General features: G+C 36.5%; 2 protein-coding genes across 6 annotated transcripts in view; one reads left to right on the top strand and one right to left on the bottom strand.

The window, feature by feature from the left end:
• LOC145664748 (uncharacterized) overlaps positions 1 to 24,724 on the top strand; it is a 578,976-nt gene that overhangs the window by 545,185 nt on the left and 9,067 nt on the right. For 3 of the 5 annotated variants that reach the window (XM_081731668.1, XM_081731647.1, XM_081731678.1), the window contains one exon: positions 10,469 to 10,601. The gene's annotated coding sequence lies outside the window, so the exon portion shown is untranslated. Of the gene's footprint in view, positions 1 to 9,077; positions 9,214 to 10,468; positions 10,602 to 14,304; positions 14,478 to 24,724 lie in introns of those variants that run through there. The other 2 variants (XM_081731688.1, XM_081731658.1) reach the window with 2 other exon arrangements.
• Positions 959 to 2,733, bottom strand: LOC145668328 (uncharacterized). The gene has a single exon (XM_081736074.1). It carries the CDS (start codon positions 2,599 to 2,601, stop codon positions 1,360 to 1,362), a length of 1,242 nt encoding a protein of 413 aa, XP_081592200.1. The 5' UTR covers positions 2,602 to 2,733; the 3' UTR covers positions 959 to 1,359.

Below are 24,724 nucleotides of genomic sequence, written 5' to 3'. Positions count from 1 at the left end.
AAGATGTTTTGTAGCTGGCACTACTGTTGCCACATGGGTCCAAGTCACCTAAAAAATTCTTTGGTGTGTCGGTAAGGTACCGTGAAAACATGAAGTCGCTGGCTGCCATATAAAGAGAGAAAGAAAAAAATCTTTGTCATCACACACTTGAAATTTTGACACTTTTTATGCCTCAGAAGGAAAATCAACGGATATGCCGGGGCTACAGCATCCCTACTGAAACTTTTATAGTGTGTTCTGTAGATCAAAGAGGAGATTTTGAGATAGTGGTATTTTGTTCCAATGTAGCCAGCAAGACGGAAATAATAGAGGGGGAAAATGATAAATTTTCCGAATTTTTCACCTAAAATCGGGAATTATTATTTTTTGGCTGAAAACACTGGCCCAGGCAGACGGAAACAATCTACAAATAAACCGTGGTACCCCAATAATATATCCTACAAGTATCATGGCGATATCTAAGGTAAGCATGAAATTAAAAAAAAAAAAAATCTCATTCTACCTCAGAAATTCATCATTTTCTTACCATTTACAGAACATGGTTTATTATAAATCTCAACTGCACTTTTATTGGTGCATTGTGTACGCTAAGGACGAGGCTTTCAAACAATGGTGCGTTTGTCCGAATGTAGCCAACAAAAGGAAATTAGAAACAAAAAATGGATTTTTCCAAAAATTTTCTCTTAAAATCAGGAATTAAAATTTTCTGTAGCTGGAAACACTGCTACTAGACAGACGCAAGCTATCTTAAAATAAACAGTTGTACACCGCTAATATATCCTACAAGTATCATGGTGATATTTAAGTGACAAAGCTTCTAATAACAAAAAAAAAAAAAAAAAGATTAAGGTAAACAGAAATGTAGGGAAAAACTAGAAAAAAAAAAGCATTAAATCGATTCACCATTAATCTTTACTTTAAAATGTGCGCCTTCTAATTCAACAAAAATTACCAACTTTTTTTCACTGATTCGTTCTGGAGTCCATTGAAAAATCTTACTAACACTAAATATATTCACAAATAAAAGAAAAGAATGTATAAATCATACAAAATCATAAATTCACAAAATGTAGAAAGAATTCATAGTCCGAAAGGACTGTAATGCAATTCAACTTTTGCTCCATACTTTTAGGAATATTGTCCAAAGTCAAATACGACATCCACCCACGTCCCCCTCACTTTTATCCCTGCTGTAAAATAGATAAGAACCATAGCCATAAGTCTTACTTGGTAAAAGAATCATTCGCACGATTCATACATAACGTAGATACAGTGGTTGTTCTGACTATTAAAAATTACTTTAATGAAGAACACAGGACACACGAAAAAGTAACATACACTTTTATCAAACACCGTCCACTATATTTGTATATTATATAAATCACACAAATTTTCAATAATGTCATTAATCGTCTCACGAAATTCTTCATCTTTGAAGTATTTTGATTTAGCTGCAGATGTTCTCTCACCATGAAACATATTTTCAAATTTCTCTGCATCTTCGTTACCTTTCGGTAAAATTTCATCTCTCAGTGCCAATACAGGCTTGAAAACTGAATAAATTAAAACACCGTATGCACGCACTGAACCATAATTACGTTTCACTTGTTCAAATTCCAACAGATCAACTGGAACACCACACTCTTTCGCATATGTGTTGTACGACTCCATATACGTATGCAATATATCATTCAAATATTTTTCACGAACATCTTTAGAGGTACTTAAATGCAGAAAGTACAAAATGTCTGTGAAAGGTGAAGCGTATCGTGTTACTTGTAAATCAATGAACTTCACATCACAAGGTCGGCCACTGTTGTCGTACTGAACCATCATATTATTTCCCCAACAATCACCATGACACAAAACGTTCATTTGATCTGTTCTAGGTTTCAAAAGTTCACGAACTTGATCCATCATCGTGGTTAATTTATCTCGAAGCAGTGCAGCGGCATGTTGGTACTTTGGTATTTCCTCACACAAACCAACAATAACATTAACGCTTTCTTGAAACATTGGCACAACAGCACTTGATTCGAAGACATCTTTTCCATAAATTGGAAACAAATTTATAAGACGTTCACCTGCTTCTCTTTCCAATGCTACAGATGTCACATGCAATTTCGAAAGTTCTCTGACAACAAGCTTGCAGAGTTCCACAGAAACGTTTGTTCCCATTCCCAAAGTGCTGTAACCTAATTTTTTAAGATCATCAAAGATTAACATGTCATTTATCCCGTCATCTTGTGTGAAATAACATTTAGCCAAGGGTAAAGATGATTTCAAAAACTTCTTCAATTTAGGAACAATCACTTTATAATAGAACACTTCCCTGGGAAATGCATTGGCTTGAGAAACCAGCTTCAGTTGCACTTCAAGCTCTGGTAACCTTTTCACTATAAAAGTCTTGGATTCAACCTTTCCGTTTTGACAATAATCAACAACCACACGTAATATAATTGAAGTGAAACCTTCGATTTCGTCCGTACCTTTCGTTACGTGGATTCTTTGTACAGATATTTGATCGTGTCCCACAAAAGTCTTTAATGCTGCCACGATGGCGTCATGGCTTACGAGACGTTGTACATCTTCCGAATTCATTGTCACTGAGAGACGTTACAACTGCTGATTCTGTAGCTCCGAACAGCTGACAAGAGCTCTGCGTTCTACGTACTAATAGTCGAAGACTTTAGCTGTAGAATTATTTTATCTAAGAGATATAAAGAACTGTAATTAAACTCAAAACCAGAAGGTGTGCTGCTCTTTTTCTTTTATTGTAAAATGATTGCATAACATGACTTTATGTTGCTGTTATATCAGTAGCTTCTAATCTTCAATGAGTTATCATTTTTTTGGTGGAAATTATGCATAGATAAATTTCTTGATAAGGAATGATGTAAGTGATTGTAAGTAACTGTCAGCTGCACTGAAAACAAGTTGTTTTGACGCGGACTCCAGTATTTAGAACAAAGTAATTAATATTGTGTTTAAAGACAGGGATTTAGCTACGTGTTTGCGTGTTCTAGCTTAGAAATGGAACAAAGGCAAACAAAGGACTAAAGGAAATTAAGTTTTTATGCTCTATGACCTAGGAAACTCGGAGGTTGAATGCCACGTTCACGAAGGCTCTCCATTGACTTCTATCCTTAGCCAACTGGATCCAGTTTTTACCTTTTGTTCCTATTTGTGCCTGATCCCTCTCAATATTGTCCTTCCATTTGCGCCTAGGTCTTTCTAATTTTCGTTTTCCGATTGGTCTTCCAGTTAAAACCTTGAAAGCGTTCCAAGTTTCTTCCATTCTGGCTACATGACCTGCCCACCTAATCCTCCTAGATTTGATTATCCTAACGATGATTTGTAAACCGTGTGAATTATGTAGTTCCTCTTTATGTTGTTTCCGCCATTTCTGTTTCTCTTGGGTGCGAATATTCGTCTTAGGATCTTATTCTCAAATACTTTCAGTCTACGTTCTTCCCCCAGAGTAAGCGATCATGTTTCGCAACCATACAGAGCAACAGGCATGATTATTGTTTTATATATTTCAAGTTTCAAATTCCTCGACAGGATTCGCCAAGATAAAAGAATTTGAACTGAATAATGACACGAATTTCCAGCTTTTAGTCGACATATAATTTCTTCATGAATGTGGTTTTGGTGTGTTAATATTGATCTTAGAAATTTCAAAGTATCTACTTTATCGAAAGTATTATTTGGTATTTTAACGCACCCATAATTCGCAGTATTATGGGGAACTAGTGTTCGATAATAATCACCTTGTTTTCTGTTGTAACATTATCTTCGCGCCAACTGCACACTACGCTAGTCCACACACAAGTGAGTAAACATGTGGCATTCACAGCTCATACCACATTGCACCTGCGCGCCGTCCGTACGCAAATTTCAGGACTCTTTGTTTTGCCGCACACTGTATATGTTCATTTGGACAAGGTTACTTCAATCTTACAAAAAAATTCTTTGATGCTTCTCATAAACTATCCCTGTTTTAATGCTTTTAATCGTAGATAAACATATTAAAACGCCAAGCTCGAACCTTCATTTTCTCTTTTCTTATGTTCATTATAATAATTTCTATAATTAAATCTATAACCATTTCTGAAACCATAATCCAGTGTCAACAGGATGAGAAGAACAAATCATTTAACTACAAGTAAGTACAAAGACTAGAGTGATACCACGAAGTTTATTATTATTAATTACAAAGAAAAAAGAGTGTAAAAGTAAAACTGTTCCGTCAAAACTCGTTTAATTGCTCTTTCAAACACTGGGTAACTCGAAAAAATGTCCACACCAGTTGTTACTTGATTATAACAGTTTGGTATTCTATAAAAAGAGAGACCTGTGTATAATAGCCAACCTAGGACGGGCAAGGGGTATCCGGGTGATGCGGAAAGGGACACGTAAGGATAGTTCCTGAAGTAATATTTCCGATCTTAAGTTTCCATTAACTATTATATGTAGATACTTCAGGTCAGAGATAATTCTGCGTACTTCAGGAGTCTGAATATTAAGATGTCGCAAGAGTTCCTTCTTAGATAATGATCGAAGTGCAGGAACACGAAAACGGACTATAGCGATGAAGAAATTGAGAACAGAATCAAGTCTGGAGAGATGTGTAGGTGCTGCCATGGCCCATATGGGAGAGCAGTATTCGATCTTGGGCGCTATTAAAGTTTTATAAAAAGTTGCTAATGAAGAAATAGTGCGTAGTTCGGTGAATCGATAAAGAAGTCCCAACATGTGCATTGAATTCTTTAGTATTGAGGAGATGTGGTCAGATAATGTGAGTTTTGAATCAAAGATGACACAAGATCATTGTGACTAGCAGAATGTGTGATAGGGGAATTGTTGATATGGTATGTGGAGGGAACTGGAGACTTTTTCAAAGTAATAGTAATACTGTCACATTTCTTACTGTTGAGTTTCAAGTGCCAGATTTCACATTAGCCTATAAGGTAATTTATGTCTTCCTATAGAGCAATTGTGTCATGGGGACACAATATTTCTCTGTATAACTTACAATCGTCAGCTAAAAGCAGAAGGCCACTAGGTTGAGCTGATAAGTGCGTGTAGAGATCATCCATATACAGGACAAACAGCAGAGGCCCAAGTACACTCCCCTCCTGAGGCACCCCTGAGATCACGGGTTGGGGGTTAGAAGTCGCCCCTGAAAGAACAACTCTCTGTTTACGGTTCTTGAAGTAGCTTGTGATTAGAGAGACAAAAGAAGATGAATGTGACTGACAGAATCAAAGGTCTTCGAGAGATCTAAGTAGATAACATCTAATTGAGTATTGTTATTCATAAATTTGACTGCACAGGAAAGAAGAGTACTTAAATTTGAGAGACTTGAGCTTTTCGATAGAAAGCCGTGATGAGAACTGTGAATGTAAGGTGAGGTGAATTAACGTAGCCTGTCTTTGATTATTTTTTCGCAGATAATTGATATTACAGAAAGAAGAGATATTGGCCTATAGGAGGATACATGATCTTTAAGTCCAGATTTATATATTGGGGTCACGTCAGCTAGTTTCCAACTGGTGGGATAATACCCTTCCTTGAAGCATCTATTGAATAAGATAGATAGAGGAACCGCAATAACTGAAGCAGTTTTGTTGAGAAAGATAGGACTAATTTTATCAGGTCCAAGTGATCTATGTGGAGATAACGATAGCAAGATTGCCAGAACTTCGACCGGCGTGGTAGAGAGATTGAATAAGGTGTCCGAACAGATGGGGCGGAGAGGGAGAAGATGGGTTGTAGAGAGAAGGGAAGTAAATGTTTTGCAGAAGTAGTTATTGAAGAGGCCGGGTCTTTGATCATCACTCGCTTCAGTATTTTCATCTTGAACTGTTGCCGGTATGCCCGGAGATTTTGTTCTAGATTTAATTACAGACCAAAAGACTTTAGGGTTACTAACAGTAAAATCACCAATTGAGTCCATGTATTCAAAATACTTACGCCGCTGTGCCTTCTTGGCAAGACTTCTAATTTTAGCAAAATTTTTTGTATGTGTAGTCACTCGGATGTGATTTCCATAGAGTCCAGGCAAGCTTTTTGTTTTTAAGAAGTTCACGAAGTTCATTGTCGTACCAGACCGGAAACCTGTTCGATTTTGATGCTTTCACCGGCACAAAGTCCTTTATGGCTGACTGGACAACAGATGTAAATAAGTCCACAGCGTCGTCAACAGTTCCTACCTCTAACAAACACCAAGGAAACAGTTCAATAGCCCGGCAGATGTCACCCCAGGGGGCTTTCTTCCAAACAAGTTGTGACCTACTTTTGAGGGGCTGGTTTGTAGTAGTGGAGGGGAGGAAATCGAAAGAAACATCCAAGGAATCATGATCCGAGGGAAAAAGATTTCTGCATGGGACAACACAACGAGGTTCTAAGTTAGAGAGAATATAGTCAAGATTGCTATTATTGCGGGTATTATGCATATTATGTTGGCCTAGACCAAGTCCATGAATAAAATTGTCCATGAAATAACTGTCGTGTCCATCTTTAGCGACGCCATGTTTGCTGTCCTGCCACGTGATGGAAAGGTTGAAATCACCCAATAGGATGACGTCATCGTGTGACAACACATGTAACAGTGAGTCATGGCAAGCTTCTAAGATGTGCTAGGGGGTGTTCTTGTGCGGCCTATAGAAGCACCCAATAAACATAGAACGACGCTTTGGAATAAACACTTTCACCCAAATGAGTTCACAACCAGAGAGTTTACCGGAGAAGATGGAACTCATTCTTCAGAGTTACTACTTCATAGCAACCTACAGCATTACGCTAATATAAATTATACTACTATTAATTTAAAAAGTCAACTAACTAAGTGTGTCGCGATAATGTGGGCGTGTAAAGTGTATCGTCAGTCGAAAAATGTTGGGAACCAGTGGTTTAACGTGTCATACCGCTCCACTACATCACACAGGCACAGCCAAGCAACCGTATTTAACTGACTAATACCCTTGGAATCCCAGTGTCGCACCACTTTATTATCTTCAGATTCCATCTTAACCTTATCTAGTACAAACAGCGTTCGTTTCAGCTATCAAATTTTTAACATTCACTCACTTTTATCTCCTTCCAGTTCTTAAATTATATTTCTTTCTTTTCCTTTCTTTTTACCCAGGACGTTGTAATATTCAAAGACATTATCGATTGTATAGATAATCACGTTACTTTTGAATTTACATTTCATTTTCTTACGTAATGGCAACATTTTTTCTTTCTTGCTTGAAAATATATCCCAATTCTTCTGTTTTCGATGGAATTAATCAAATCCATAGATACACTTATGAACGTAATTTCATGATAAAAGGTACACTCGTGTCCAAAATTATTGTCGCATATCTATAACTGTCTTGTAAGAATATAATTTGATAATAATTTTGCAGGGTACTTTTAATGCTGTTACTATGTGTATAAGAGGGAAAAGTATATTTGTGGTAAATTTCATAAGAAAATAATTATAAATACGAAAATTATAATGAGTAAAATAAAATGTTGCTAAATGGACAAGAAGTTTTATTTTCGTTTTGTTCTTATTATTTGCTGCTCTTTTGACATGAAATTTGCCACATACATGTCTTTGCCCATTATATACATATTAACATTATGAGAAATACCGGGCGAATTCGTTATAAAATTATATTCCTAGAACAACATATTTATAGACATGCGACAATAATTTTGGACATGAGTGTACAAGCAAGGTTCATGATACTTATTCAAAATATTTACATTATTAATGTAATGCGTTATGAAACTTCTTTTACTTTTACAATCTGATAATATTCGATTTACGATTAAACTGAGTAGTCACTTAAAGTACGTGACAGGCTTTCCAACCACACGATAATTTATCGTGATATACGATAATTAAAGCCGTAATGCTATATATGATAATGCATTTGGGATAATAGGTGAATATACGATATAAATTTAGAACTCACACTATTTTGCAGTTTTTGAATGTGCAAATAAATTGTAGATGTGCATTGAAGAATTATAAAACACACATACTGAGTTTTTTTTTAACAGTCTTCCAGCTAAAATAAATGTATAACAACTTGAGAATTGACAAATGGCAACCCTGCATACATTCTTTAAATTTAATTACGTTTACGAGGGTGTAGAAATATCGTTGTTGTTTAGACTAGTATTAATAACAGTGGCGGGTCTAGAAGGTAAAAACTGGGGGGGGGCAGCCAGTACCCAGACTATGATAGGTATATATAAACTTTCAAAAATATAGCCTATAAATAATAGCTTAATTTATTTTGTCACTGAAAAACTGGGGGCTTAGGCCCCCCGGCCCTGGCCTAGATCCGCCACTGGTTAATAAGGATTTTAAAAAATGATGAGAGCAGAGACGTCAGTCTGGAGTTCGAAATTGAAGATTACTTCCTACGTTTATTATATGTTATTGCTATTACTCGTAGTATTATGCTTGTTTCTAGAATTATCATATGCATAACGAATATAGATAATTTTTAGTAATATACGATAATTTTAAAGAAGAAAATCAATGATTTCATTGTCTGCGGTTGGCAACTCTGGTTTTAACACTGTTGCGCAACGTGAAAAACAGTGTTGCCAACTTGGGGGGAAAGTCGCTAAATCAAGGGGATTCGACTTTCAGAACAACGACTAAAAATAATTCTTCCGATTAGCGACCTTTTTTTGGTGATTTTTGAGTGACAATTTGGCGACTTTCTTAGAAATCTAAAGACTTTCGTGCTGCGAACAACTTGTCCTGTATTCGAGTCAGGGGCGGATCCAGGGGGGCGATCAGGGCGATCGCCCCCCAAAAAGAGGAAACTTTCTTATTTTATATATATAAATAAAACCCATCCCAAAGTTCGGAGCCCTTAAAAGTAACAGTATGACAACCCACCGCCCCCCCAGAAGTCGGTCCTGGATCTGCCCCTGATTCGAGTACTATTAGCTCAAATCAATTCAGATATACATTTATTTTCCTTTTGCTTATTTGAATCAGCGCAGGTGTTGACGAGCTGGGGAAGTACTTACATAGCATTAATCTCCATATTCCCGCTTTGATTTCTGTTATCTCTTTTTGTCTAACGGAAACCAGTTCTAAGCTTTAATGCTGTTTAGTTTGCAGAAAGAACATCCGTTTAGAGTCACAAATAATACATTACCAAGAGCAAGCTGATTATCTGTAGAAGCGTGAGTAGAAGTGAAGTGTGTAAGATTTTTTTCTTTGTAGACTTTTACTTTTGTTCGTTTTCCTAAGCTCATTTTTGATTTTGTTGAAGTGAAATTGATCATAAAGTTAAAAATTAAAAGTAAAATTATTGTTAGTTACATATGATTCATTCATCTACGTTTTTGTAGCGTAGATAGTACTATGACTTGAATTGATATATAAGCTTTCTTTTCTTATAATATTTGTAACACTGTTATCATTAAGATGAAAATAATACCCATTTAACTTTATACGTAATATATTGCATAAATTGTGCTTTTCCACCATTTACCTAGAGATTTCTGATAGCCCTTTCACGTTATAAGCCAACAGGAGAGTAAGAGATGGGGCCCTCGCGAAATGAGGGGTTGTAGGTTATAGTGGAGAGTTAGAGAGACCATCCGGTCGTGACGTAATATCACGTGGTAATTAGTCCACTTTGCACACACAACTGCATTGATAAAAAAAAGAAAAAATACTTACTTTACGAAACACAGCTGAGCGAGCGAAGGGGGTTAGAAGTCTCACAGGGATCGTTTTATTCCACCTTTGCCCCCATGATGATACCACATAATATTATCGGGTAGTGCAACCCGACCGGACCTGTTGCCAGCCCCAAAATGTAGGGGGGCCCGGTTGAAGTTAGGGGGGCCCGATCCAACCATATTATAGTTCATCACCATACTATAGTTAATTTGCCAGCCTACCGTGAAAAGTTTAGGGAGGCCAGCCAAAAATTAGGGGTCCCGGCCCCCCTAGACCCCTTGGATACAGACCTGGTGCAACACGAACGGGTGCTGCAACTTCGATTAATATATGTACTACGGGGGCGGGCCAATAGATAACTTCAACCAATCAGAAACGTGTATTTAGTTCCTATGGCTAGAGGTAGGCGTGAAAAAAAAATACGCCTGGAATAATATTACACAATCATTTAATTTCGTTAATCATCCACAAAATTTAACCTAAATAATGGAAAGATTTTGATTTTCATTTTAATGTATTTCATGCCGAATTGTCATCTTTATTAAACTGTTGATTATAATGTTTATTGTAGATTGAGATTAGCCATGTCTATTTTTTTATATTGAATGCTAAAGTTATAAAGCTGTGAAGGATTACATTACAAGATTGGAAATATAAAAATTTCACTACTCAATATTTGTGTACATGACCAATACACTGATAATTGACCAATGTTTTGGGTAATTTATTTATTTTTCTTGTTCTGTGCAGTGCCATGCTGTGGAGGGGGCCGAACGGGGCGATGGCCCTGGACGCCGAAGTAACAGGGCCCAAAATTTGAGAGAAAAAAGAAAAGAAGGAAAGATAAAAGGGATGATAAAATTACTTCGAATATTGCTAGAAGGTATGTACTTAAATTTTCTTTCTGCTTTAGGGAGTGGTTCTATAATGTTACCGATGTTACGAAAATGCACGTGCACACATATGTATATAAAATGGAAGGAAAAAAGTAATAGAAAGTGCTCAAAATCAAGGGAAAGCAGGATTTTTCTTTCTCAAAATTTTCTTACGCATCGCGCCTACCACACTGGCGCTTCGCAGCTGGTCGGTCGACCTCACTCATATCTACGGGGGACCCATTGTATACTCTCGCCCCGGGCACTGATTTTCCATGGCACGAAACTGATTCTGTGGATTTGAGTAGTTGATAAGCTTCATGAGCAAGTACTTTATCTTTTGTCTTGACATCAAAATAAAAAATTAAGGCTTGCCTTTCAATTTCAAATCAATTATTTGATGAGATTATCATGCGTAGTGCCCTTGAAGTGGAGGAAGTAATCAATTTTCCCTATAAATTAAAAAAAAAAAGTTCCTAAAATATTTTTTGTATACGTATCAATAATAATAATAATAATAATAATAATAATAATAATAATAATAATAATAATAATAATAATAATAATAATAATAATAATAATAATAATAATAATAATAACTTTATGTATTTTGCTAAAAAGACACCAAACTATGTTTGTAAGCTAAATAAACAAATCAATATGAGCTTTCAAAGTCGTAAAGTCCTTTTTATACACCCTGTATAATGAAACTGGCTTATCTAACAAATTCGTTATCACGAAACTATAAAAATATAAAAGAAAAATTTACTCAATACTAACTAATCTCTACTTAATAATATCTGCTTTATATAATGCTTATAAATTGTTAACAATCCAATAATGTACCATGTATCTTGCTGATTCCATTCCGTTGATAACTAATATATTTCTTGACTCATGATGACTCAAGTGAAAGATATTGAATTGATTGGTAATATTATAATGCCTCGTGGGACAGATTAGTGGAATTCTACAGAACTAGTTGTTTTTGCTTTCATGTAGATTCTGGGAAGAATTATTCAATACATTTACAAAATTGCTGTGTTCATATTCCGTTAAATTTAGATAGCTTGTAAATCATGACGATTTACACTAGTTTTCAACGTCACTCAATTTCAGTAGAATCGTATTTTACTAGATTTATATCAATATAGAACCATATGAATATTTGGGTTCCATACTTACACATTACTGTGAAAATGGCTGTCAGTATGCGTTGAAAGGCTGGTTATTGATTAATTATTGGAAGTTTAATAGGGACATCAACAACGAGGCCATTTCCCCTCGAAAGGCTGTTATTAGTAAGTGATATAGTATTATCAATAGAGTGATCAATGATGTTGGAGGATATTGTAGTTTGCTCCCTCGCTTCATTCTGAGGATATGTGTTTTAATCAAAGTGACTAACTCTATAGCCTATGGAATCCGAATGTTCAATGCCGCGTTCACAAAAGCTATCCACTGACTTCTCTCCTTAGCCAACTGTTTCCAGTTTTTACTTTGTATTCCTATTTCTAAAGGATCCATCTTAATAATTAATCATCTGCGCTTAGGTCTTCCTAATGCTCCTTTTCCGACTGGATTTGCGGTTAAAACTTTGAAAGCATTCCTACTTTCTTTCGTCCTGGCTACATGACCTGTCTATCTAAGCCTCCTAGATTTGATGATCCTAACAATGTTTGGTAAACGGTATAAATAACCCAATTCTTCGTTATGAAGTTTTCACCATTCCCCATTCCCGTTCCTCTTGAGTCCGAATATTCGTCACAGGATCTTGTTCTCAAATACTTTCTATTTATATTTTCCCCTCAGAGTAAGAGACCATATTTCACAAACATGTTAATCAAAGTAACATGACAAAAGCCCAGTTTGAGGTACTTGATGTCTATATCTAAAAATTCATATAAACGGTTTAGTTTTCCTGTGTTACAATCACAAGCAGGATGATTTTATGTATCAGATAAGACAACAGAAGTTTTCTTAGAAAGAGTTTGGCTACGGGTATTTAATTTGAAGTACTCACCAACTACCTCTATAAAAATTGTTGCGGAAGTACCACAGGATTGTGAAACTTGGATATTTGAATAGTGTACATACTAGTACCTAAGTGAAGTCCTGACCCGACTATGGTAGGTCTCATAGTTTTGGAGTTATGGACCTTTTAAAAATTATTTTTTTCATGTTTTCGGTAACCTAAAACTCCGAAAGGAACCATTTGTGCACCCAGGTTGGTCTATACTTTTGGCCTTATCTTGGTATCAGGAATCACCTCACAAACGTTGTCGGCGTTGTTTTGGAACACCCTGTATAAGGTTCAATAAAAAGAACTTTGTTCAATATATATATATATATTATACATAAGAAATCCTAACTGATTGGCTGAGTGGTCAAAGCAGTTGAGCTAAAAATGGGAGTTTGTACAGTACATAGGATATGTGACGTCAGGTGCCACTAAAACAGAATTTTAAGAAACTCGACGTGAAGGGAGTGAAATGGAGGTTGCAGTGTTCGTCTCTTGGAATCTCTTACGGTTTCAAACATAAGATCTGCTCTTTGGGCTTTTCATTTAGGCCTAAAACACTTCAGTACTGTTTCTGTGTTTTATGCTAACTGAGGTAGGAGAGAAGAGAACAGAAGTGGCTGGAGTGATTCAGAAAGATGCACATAACTCGGAATTCCTTGCGTTAAGACGAATGAAAACTCTTGTTTAGGTTTTTCATTTAAAATAATTGAATACGAATTTTAGCGTTTTCCGATATGTGACATAAATGGGAAAAAGAATGGGCAGTCTTCACCAAAGATGGTCTTAGGAGATATCCGAATTTTGTGCGAGACTTCAAGTTGACAAGAATTCTGTATGAGAGAGACAGAAGAAAGAATGCAAGGTATTGAGACGAATTCTGTATGAAAGACACAGAAGAAAGAATGCAAGGTATTGAGATGAATTCTGTATGAAAGGCGCAGAAGAAAGAATGCAAGGCATTGAGATGAATTCTATATGAAAAAAAAAAAAAACAAGAATACAAGAATATAAGGTATTGAGACATAAGAGAGGTAAAGACACATAAGAAGGAATGCAAGATATTGAGACGAATTCTATATGAAAGACACTGAAAAAGGAATGCAAGGTACTGAGACGAATTCTATATGAAAGACTCAGAAGAGGGAATGGAAGATATTGAGAAGAATTCTGTTTGAAAGACTCAGAAAGAGAAATGTAAGGTCTTGAGGCGAGTTCTGTGTGAAAGGCGCGGAAGGATGAATGCAAGGTGTTGAGACGAATTCTGTATAAACGAATCAGAAGGGGGAATGCAATATATTGAGAGGAATTCTGTACGAAGGTTGCAGAAGGAGGAATACAAGATACTGAGACAAATTTTGTATGAAAGACACAGAGGGAGAAATGCAAGGTATTGAGACGAATTGTGTATGATAGATATGAGAGAAGCAATGCAAGGTATTGAGACTAAGTCTGTATGAAAGATGCAGAAGGAGGAACGGAGGATATTGAGACGAATTCTCTATGAAAAACGCAGAAAAATGAATGCTAGGCACGTGGGAGCACTTGACAGTATATCAGTTCAGTGATAATGCTTATCAAGATAAAAATAAGTAAAAAAGCCTTCGATGAGAGTCTTTCATTCAATTCTAAGTAAACAAATCCGCGTATTTTCCACTTATCGTATTCGCTCGTACTGCCATCTACAATAGATGGCTTAGTGAGAAGTTTCACGTGCTAATACAACACGAAGAAAAACAGGAGAGTGACAAAGCGGTGTTCGTTATGTAATAATATCTCATAGTCAGAGTACGCCCAGCACAAGTAATTAGTGGCTTTTTTCTACAGCAGAAGTTTACCTTTGAGCAACATTTCGATTTTACAGGTACTATAGATATAGATTTCTTAGTTTAAGAGTAGAGTGACCAAATTTAGATTTGAATTTTAAAAAAAAGAAGAAGAAGCAGAGTGCTCTACAACCTGGCATAATTTGATGTTGTTATTCATGCAAGTGAGGAAGACATGTCTAGCTTTCCAAAATAACCAGCTATTTATTAATTAAACCTTTCTCTGATTTTAATTTTTGCGCAACTTTTTGAAAGGTCAAAGGCATCGTTGGTCTTTTGAATGTCAAATTTTGTGTGAATGTTTTTCTTTTTTCTTTTAAAATAGAAAGTTTGATCTTAAATTGACCAACAAATGTTTAAGAATATGTCAAAATTGCTACGAACTTAATACGGGATGCTTTTTTATCCCGTTTGCGTTTTTCTCTGGACGCAGAACGGTTTCCTGAAGAAGCTACAATCCCGTTAAAAATGTAATGTCTGGAATCTTATAGTTTAGTCTTATTATTTTGCAGTTAATAATATTTTGCACCAACAATAAATCATACGTCATTAGAAGCCAATTAGAGCCATGGAAGTACCTCCAAATATTCAATTAGAGAAATGTGGCTGCGCGTAGCGTAGTCGCTAACTCTCTCGCTTTCGGTACGAGAGGTCCCGGATTCGATTTCCGGCAGGGGCACTCGGTCGAAAAAGTGTAAAATGCTTTTCCAGGACAGCCATCCTGAATGAGATATTCCTGGGTTTTCCTCATTGAAACCAGGCAAATACCGCCGTCGTACCTAACATATAGATCCCAGCCTGCTTCCTTTCCTTTCCCCGAATAGTGTGATCGCAGAGAGATGTCATCCCTCAAACGTGATGAGCTAACATGGCCATAGACATACGGAAAGCCCAGAAATTTGATTCCTAAATCCTAAATCAATTAGAGAAGTCTGAATAAGAGGTTGGTTGCTTATGTTTTTCTTTTAACGTGCATTTAAATCAGATCTGAAACTAAAGTTTATGAAAATTAAAATACCTCGTAGTTCTTGATTAAATTATCTTCTTCTTCTTCTTCTTCTTCTTATTATTATTATTATTATTATTATTATTATTAACAAATCAGAAGCCAGTGGCGTATTTAGGGGGCTTCCGGCCTTAAGCTCCCCCGAAATCTTACTTACTATAGTAAAGTATATGAAATATCTTGCAGCATTTTCACATTTTCAGGCAAAGCCCTTCCCGAAAGTTAGCAAAGCCCCCCCCCCCGAAAGAAAATCGTAAATACGCCACTGTCAGAAGCTATCAAGATTCGTTATCTGAAATAATTATTAGAGATCTGGCAGCTCTGCAGACTGCATGACAAAAGACACACAATAATAATATAAACGAAGTGACATGGCGGAAGTGGGAGAAAGCAGATAGAATCAGTCCGCCAGATGTCAGATAAAGCATCAATTTTCATTACTTTTCTGAATAGTTATTTAGTATTGTTAAAGCAATTTTTTTCTATCTTCTAATGCATACAAAGATGTCTCTTTTTAGATTCCACAAAATAGTATTTTCGTATTATTGGAATATAGCATGACTACGGACCTTCTACTATAACCGTTAAGTCTACTGATTTATCTGTAGATCAGAGTTGCCAACCTCGGAGAACAAAATTTCGTCCTCACGTACGATTTTTCTGTTTTGATATCGTCCATCAATTGTAGTCTCCTTCCCCTGTCCTTTGTTATCTGCCACCATACCCTCTAGCACGTCCCTCATGATACAGTTTCTTCTTAGCCAATGCACCAATCAGTTTCTCTTCCTCTTCTTAATAGTATCTAAATAATTCTTCTTTTCTGCCTCACCATTTCTAATACTCTCTCATTCGTTTTCCGCTCGATCTAACTAATTCCCTCCATCCTTCTCCACACTCACACTTCGAAGGCTTCCAGTCGTTTTTCATCATTTTTGCATAATGTCAACGTTTCTGCCCCCATGCACTACAATACTCCACACGAAGCATTTTATGAGTCTTTTTCTCAACTCTTTATTCAAGGTCCCACTAAATAGTATTTTCTTCCTCCTCTTATTAATAATATTCTTTTATTAAAATTTATTTTCTGGTTTCATGTATATTAATCGGCCTATGCGGTACGGAATTAAACGTCAACATACAGAGAAAAAAATCCGTTCTCCGGACAGCGGTATATTGTACAAATATACGGTATCCTATTGCTTACTATAGAAATCAGTACGGAGTATACGTTATCCGTATGCTACATAGGCACTGCTCTTAGATGTTATATCATGCCGTTGCAGGATGTCTGACATCTAACGGTTTTCCGTATATCACATGCATATACTTATGTTACCTTCGTAAAGCTATATGTTATATACGTCCATTTGTATGTGAGATCCTGACCGCCTATATTGTTTCATACAGAAAGTACGTATAGATGGAGCACTTATATAGGAAGTATTATAAAACAAACATGCGTTTTCAGTTATACGTCTGCTGTACGTTAAGTCCAAAAACTACAGGAGTTACGCATGTAACCTATCTTTTTAAGCACGCCACTTACATTTTTTTTCAGTGTACACACGATATTAGTATTATAATCTGTTGAGAAATTTCATTATCTAACTGCAAGACTGTAATAAGATCCTGATAAAATCTATTGAAATCTCCGAAAAGCTAGTCTTTGAAACTGCAAATTTAACATAAACTAACTCTGAAAATTATTGTTAGATGATTATGAAGTTTACGTGAGACGACAAAGAAAGAATAAACTTTTTTAAAAAATGCACCTTTGTTAATGTTATGTATGGACATATGCATACTAATTGCGGTTAATTACAGTTTTCACAATACACTCCTTGAGGTACTCCCTGCCTCGTCTAGCTCAAAAGATTATCATTACAATCATGAAATTTGTATGGGATCACCGGAAAAGTACAAGAGAAGAATCTCAATTCGATTCTGCTTGAACATAGAAACAACATACACACACAAGCAGTGGCGTATTTACGATTTTGTTTCGGGAAGGGGGGGCTTTGTTACCTTTCGGAAGGAGCTTTGTCTGGAAATCTGAAAATACTGCAAGATAGTTCATTTACTTTACTATAGTAAGTAAGATTTCGGGGTGGAATTAAGCCCCGAAGCCCCCCTTAAATATGCCACTGCACAAGTATGTATGTGTATATATACAGAGGTGTACAAAAAATCTAAAAAAGTTTACAAAAGAGTGAAAATCATACCTAGTATGGTGTGGGTCCTCCTTTTGCGTCCAAAACAGCTTGGATCCGACGTGGAATGGACGTATACAGCTCCTGAATCGTAGTGTGTGGAATTTTGTACCATTGTTCCTCCAAAACATGCTCCAGTTCCTTAAGGGATGGTGGTGGAAGGTAATGAGACCGAACACGCCTTTCTAACTCAGACCACAATGGCTCAATGATGTTCAGATCTGGTGATTGTGGGACCCAAGGGAGGTGTGATAGCTCCTGTTCATGCTCCTCAAACCATGATTTCACCGCTTTTGCAGCGCGACAGGGTGCCATCACCATCAGGGAACAATATTTGGGCTATGGGTAGAACCTGGTCCCCCAAAATGGCTTCATACGACTTAGCATTTATCGTTCCATGCAGGGCTTGATGGGAACTGCAGAAAACCACGATATCACTGCCCATACTGTAACAGAACCACTCCCATGCTTTACAGTTGGGAGCAGACAGTCTGCATCATAGGCCTGCGACGGTGTTCTCCATACATAAACACGACCGGTTGTTGGAAACAAGGTGAAGGTCGATTCATCGGACCACATTACGTGTTTCCACTGCTCACGAGTACACGCCTTGTGGTCCTTGCACCACTGGATACGCCTCTTCGCATTTACTGCTGTGACCAGAGGTTTGGCGATAGCGGCCCTGCCATGAATTTTCATTTTATGAAGTTCCCGTCGCACTGTTTTCGATGAAACCGGGTTCTGTAGGCCGGAATTGAGTTCAGACGTAATTTTCATTGCAGTGGTCTTCTTTTTAGCTGCTACAATCCAGTTTAATGCCCTCCGGTCCCTATCTGACAGGATTGTCTTTCGACCACTGTTGTGCTTTGCAGACGTCGTTTGCCCATGAATTGTGTATGCCCTCGTGACATTGGACACAGTGCTTTTCGATACAACCACAATGTTCACCACTGTCGCCATTGAAGCTCCAACCAGACAGGCACCAACGATCATGCCTCTTTGGAAGTCTGTCAGGCCGCCTATTTTACCGCACCACTTTCACGCCATAACACTCACAGGTGAACTGGCTACTGCTAACGGAAGAGGAAGGTTCACATGACACATTGAAAAAAAAAAAAAAAAAAAAAAAAAACATCGTCAACCTCAACACGTGTTGTACAGTGGAGGGCCAAACTTACGTCTCCTGTATGAAGTGTTTTTAAATTTTTTGGTCAACCCCTGTATATATATATATATATATATTGAAATGCTTTTCGGTAGATTTAATAAATAGTCCGGGATTAACCCTCCTGCAATTTATTATAAATATGTTTCTATAAACAGATCACAAAGTTTCTTTGTAATATTAATAAAAATGTTTCCAAGTTCGGTTATATCCTTAGCACACAGCAGTGGCTTCGGATATTTAAGGTTCAGTTAGGTTTGTACGGGAACCTTTTCGCTCGTCGCAGCCTCCGGAGTGTATTTGCTAAAGGAGTCTCCTCTGTCCGTTGCGACCTCGAGAGTTGGTTTATAAAGAACTTCCTTCGCTCATGGCAGCCTCGGGAAGTAGATTTTAGTTAGAATATCTCCTTTGCCCAGGGCGCCCTCTAGAGATAGGGCTTGATTAGAACTCCCTCGTCCAAAGCAACCTCAGGAGAAGGTGTTGTAAGGTTAATTGATCAATTGATGCCTTAGCCCTCTTGCAAGCCATTTTTATAAGTGTCCTCTGGGAGGTTCGTCCATCTTCGTTTTCCTCCGGACCGGCTTCGTGTTTTCCTGTTTCCTCCTACTATCGTCTGCTTGCAACTATGTTGGTAAATAGCACATGCTTATAATTGTAGTGTGTGTTCGTAGAAATAACATACACTAGAAGGTGCAGATCCTTACAATATATATAGATATAGATAGATAGATAAATATAAATTAGTTGCACTGGTGCCCTTCTCCTTTTTCGAAGTTGATTTAAAAAGTGCCACTTAGGACGAATTTGGCGAAACTTAGGGGAAGGAGGGAGATATTTAAAACTGATTGAAAATGATTCATATTAGTGTCGAATCCATAGTTTTCGGGGCTACTGAGATGACCAGTGACATTTCCCATGTCGTTTAGATCCAAATTCAGGTCCCATTAGTACTTTATGTCCAAAATGAAATGTATCCTCCCCGTGTGAAGAATAGATATTCTGCTAGTCTATTATAAGCTTTAAGCCATATAGACTATTCTTTATATATGCACCATTTTTTCCCTCTAAAAATGAATTGCAAACCGTCTTCAAAGATTCTCCATTTAAAATAATCAAGTTGCTGTACAAATTCGAATGCTTGTATTTTCTTATCATCCAATAAATATACAGTATCGTCTTAACGACTAGCTTCAGCTTACCAAAATATAGTCAGTTTTCACAAGCATCATTACAACACAATATAGTCAGTTTTCATATTTTATTTTAAAAAATTGGAAAGTTTTTTTTTTAAAATTTCTTCTAATATTTCACTTTTAGTAGAATATACTTATTTCAACCCTCTTAGAATAGAAGAGTTACTTTTAGAAAAGAAACATGGGAATCCCATTTTAAACACAAGCTTACGTGACCAACATAAAAATGGAAAGTAGACTCACACAGGGAGAAATACTAGGCCTATATATGGTTAGATTTTTCGGCAAATTTTTACTTTGAGCCAAACAGTGACTTCAACCGATTCATGTAATCCGATTCCGGGAGCAGTTTAGGAATCATTCCTAAACTGCTCCCGGAACCGGATCACATGAATCGATTACGATTACTAACACAGTGAAAGTGATGTACGATGTTAAGAATTATACTATAAGTACAAGGGCCACAATGTTACTATACAATGTTAAGAATTATACTATAAGTACAAGGGCCACAATGTTACTAAACATCAATTCAGGTGAAGCGGTGGCTATGAATTTTCAGATCTAAATGGGGAGCCATCGCCCCCCAACCCCCCGCCAAGTACCATAAAAACATCCAAAATAATAATAAATAATCACACCACTACTATAAAGCTAAGATAAGAAGGGAAAAATTAAAAAAAAAAACACTCGTCTCTAATCATAAATCACTGCGCTAAATAATTGCTCTGATGAACCTGATAGAAATTGTTTCTCATGTTGATGCTTCAACACTCACTCTTACTACTACTTTTCACTGTTGCCAGATCAATCACTACTGTTTAACACTGTTGCCAGATCAATGTATAAACCATTAACTGAAATTGCAAACATCCCCAACAATTGTATTTACTGGGCAGACATGTTCTTATCCAATATCAAGGATGGTCTTTCAGACAGGCCACCATTACATTAAGACTCCATCTATTGCGTTTTTTTTTTATTGCATTAGCATTAGTTAACTAATAGCTATGTAATCTGGCTCTACTCCCATATCATTAATAAACATTCATTTCTCTTGGTGTCAGACATATCACTTGTTTTCTTCTTTTATCGTTTTATTAGATTTGAAATTAAATACCTTTTTCTCACGTGCAAACAAAATGGCTCTTTGGTATAACCACTATAATTACTGAGTGTCCTCCTAGCTTTATCAATGTTTTTTGTCTGTTTTCACCTATTTTAATTAACAATATGACTACCGAACAACAGCAGAATTACCATTAATTAGTATTAAAGGAAAAGTAAATATCATTAAACTATTTATAATGATCTAAGAGAGGAGGAGGACGTCTCACAAGAAGTGGAGAGGAAAATTCTAATAAAGGTGTATCCTGCAAGATTCATTCGCATATACAGGGTGTATCAAAATAGACTTTACAATTTTGAAAACTTATATTGATTTACTTGTTTAGCTTACGGACATGGTTTTGGTGTCATTTTGTAACAAAATACACAAGTTTTTTTTACCTTATACCTAAAGAGGTTCAATGCGATTTCCATTGGTGATGCAGCACACATACCATCTGAAGTCTCACTTGCTCTACAACGTCTTCAGACGTATGAGGATGATCTTAGGATATGTTGTGTCTTACCGAACATTAAGTTTCAATAAAACACTTATTCCAGTGATAAATAGTAGGCGTACTGGGAGGATCTTTACCATACTTTGTACGAAAATTACGTTGCAAGGTTGTCGCAGACTTAGATTCTTCAAACCAAAACACGCAGCTAGCACACTCGGGACCATTAAAGGCAGCCTCTTCGCTGCAACCAGTGATGCCAACCTGAAATAATATTATATCCCATGTCGAGGGGCAAAAAATCGCATTTTACGTGTGAATTTCCCACGTTATACTAATTAAAAGTATGCTATTATATTAAAAATTAAATTTCTCTATGTTAGACACTTTTTATAATATTTAAATGAATAAGCTTTAAATTTCGAACTTCTCGAAAAATCCCATATGTGCTGCTTATTATCCCTTTCCGAGAAAATAAGGTCAGAAACTCCCACGATATGGGATTTTTCCCCACAGGTTGGCGTCACTGGCTGCAACTGCCGCTAGCGCTTGCGGTGGCTTGTTTCTGAACTAGTATTCTACGTGACTCAAAACTCGATGTGTTTTGCTACAAAACTATTTCTGTAAGATAAATGAATAAATAAATATGAGTTGATACACCCTGTATTAGAGATAGCCTTAATGAAAATATTCTCCCTGTTTCTCTCTCTCTTCCTTCCTCTCTTTCTTTCTTTGTATGTGTGTCTCTTCTCCGTTGGCTTTTTCCATCATCTCTTCTGTTTACACAATGTTTGGAAGGATACTATTTGAATCCACGAAAAGTTAAAAAAAGAGAGTCAATCATTTTGAGTTTTTCGATGTAGATTTCTCTGCGTTTGTACACTATGACGCAACCGACTGTGCTAATAATGCCTTATTAAAGATGCATGTTTGAAATACTATTTATTTTATTACAAACGTCGTGACTTACCGGTAGGTGGAAAAGTAGCCACATTAATTATCTTACTTTCTTGAAGTTTAACGGTAAACATTACTTTATCTTATGCAAAAGAATGCAGATTATTATTTATTTATTTATTTTTAAATATTGCTCTTCACATTATTCTTATTTTATGATTCAAGGAAATCCCTATTTATCATAGCGCACGTTGGCTGTATAACTTCCATGGTGTCTACTTCCGTATAAACATATGCAGTGGCATATGTAGAATTTTGTTTCGGGTGGGCTATGCACAACACGAGGAAACAGTGGGGTAATTGCCTACCTGAGTTTGAGAATTAAATATATTTTAATTTATGCATAAATTGAAGTTTTAATTGCAAGAATTGCAGACTGGTGAATCTTATGTGATGTGAGACTATAACGATATCGTCATATCTATTTTTTAACCAACCCTCATATTTCCAACGCCAATTCTTGGAACTAACGCCTAGCCAGTCTATATTCTTAGAAGAGCGAAACAATGGATTTTTTCTACCGAGAAGGTGCCTCTTTCCTCAAGACATTTCAGCACCTCTCGCTGGACCGTATTTGGGAAGGTATTTGTTCGTTCCCTCACTCACACCCACGCAAAGCTAAATTTCTGAGCAACAGCAGTGGATCATACGTCATAATGTGCATTTTTACTAATAATTATTAATTATTTACACTATTATGTTCTTCAATATGATTAATGTACTCTCAATCAAGTGATAATTAATCAATTATTTCTTATTATCGAAGCAGTTATATAAAAACTAAATGTTCTGTGCGAACTATTTTTTTATTCCAATAAGATATCAATGAGCCTCCATTGTATCAACGAAGAGAGTAGCCAGGATTTGGCGCGTAGAGTGCAACCCAAACATCGAAAGAGATTAGAGCACTCGACGAGCGACTCTCATTTTTTAGTAAATAATACAAGTGCCAAAAGTTTCAATACAATTTTGTGCTTAGTTCGCCAGTAATATGTTAACTAAATATAAGTTAAAAAAGAAGAATTCAACATAAAAGGCTTTTAAGTTATAATAATTTACTAAATTCATGAAAACGAAGCCGAAAATGGAGTATTAAGAAATAAGTGGAACTCTCATGTAGGAGGATTCTCTTGTTGGGAGCAGCATGAAATAATTTTTCTAAAGACGTGAAAAGAAGAACATAAGTATTCGTGGAATTTCCGCAACCGTAATGTCCGTGCATTTCCGTCAACATCGTTTCGAGCCCATTCGAATCTGCCTAAGGACCTTGATCTTATAACACATTCTATTTTATGTGAAGTGTATAAAAGTGTTTTGATTGCTTAAAATTTAAAAATATAAATATATATAGTATATTTGTTTTGTGTGATCATTTCAAATTTGGCAACAATAATCGAATAGTGTTCTTGTGTGTATTTTCTCGTACTACTTTCTGTTGTGGAAAGGATATAAGTATAGGATATGCATGGTTTAATATTTTATTAGGTTATAGATAACGTACATTGGAAGTGGCGCAGTGCAAAACTTAATTTCTCTCTTTCTCTCTGCAACCATCTGGTGTCAGCATTGTCATTATTACCCCCCCCCCCACAAGTGTTCTTTTCGCAATTATCGATAAGGGATGTATTATCGATATAGCCATAACATGCTTGACTCGCCAATGAAGGTGGGCAGACGACTCAGCCTTCTTGTGGTTATTTAATGCACCCGAACCTGATGACCGTGAGTGTGGATTCTTCCTTATAATAATTGGTGTTCGTTCTCATTATCACTTGACCATTCCTTATCGGAAGTTAGGAACAAACTCAGGACCACGATATATGGCTATTCCCAAACAGGGACGAGCGAGGAACGAAGGCATACACTCATAACACACACAGAATTTAGCAGTAAATCTAAACCTTTTATTCTATTTATAGAAGAAAAAGGAAACATCCTCTTGGCCTACCTAATTTCCCGGGCTACTTATCCCCCCTCTTGATTTTCTTAATTCAAACAATTACCTTTCTTTATAACTAAAGATGTAATTCCTTTGCTATAATAACTAAAGTCTTGTTATGTTGATGTCCGTGCAAGTTGGTGTGGAACACCAGTTTCACTTATCAGCCCCTCTTAGTTTTGGTGTTACTGACGACGCGCGACTTGAATCACAACTAGCAACGGTCGAAAGTAGGATAAGAGAAACGAAAGAA

Source organism: Thermobia domestica, chromosome 1, assembly GCF_964235325.1.
Source record: "Thermobia domestica chromosome 1, izTheDome1.hap1.1, whole genome shotgun sequence".
NCBI classification, from domain to species: Eukaryota; Metazoa; Arthropoda; class Insecta; order Zygentoma; family Lepismatidae; genus Thermobia; species Thermobia domestica.
The sequence above is the reverse complement of the archived record's forward strand: the minus strand, read 5'-3'. Positions and strand labels throughout refer to the sequence as shown.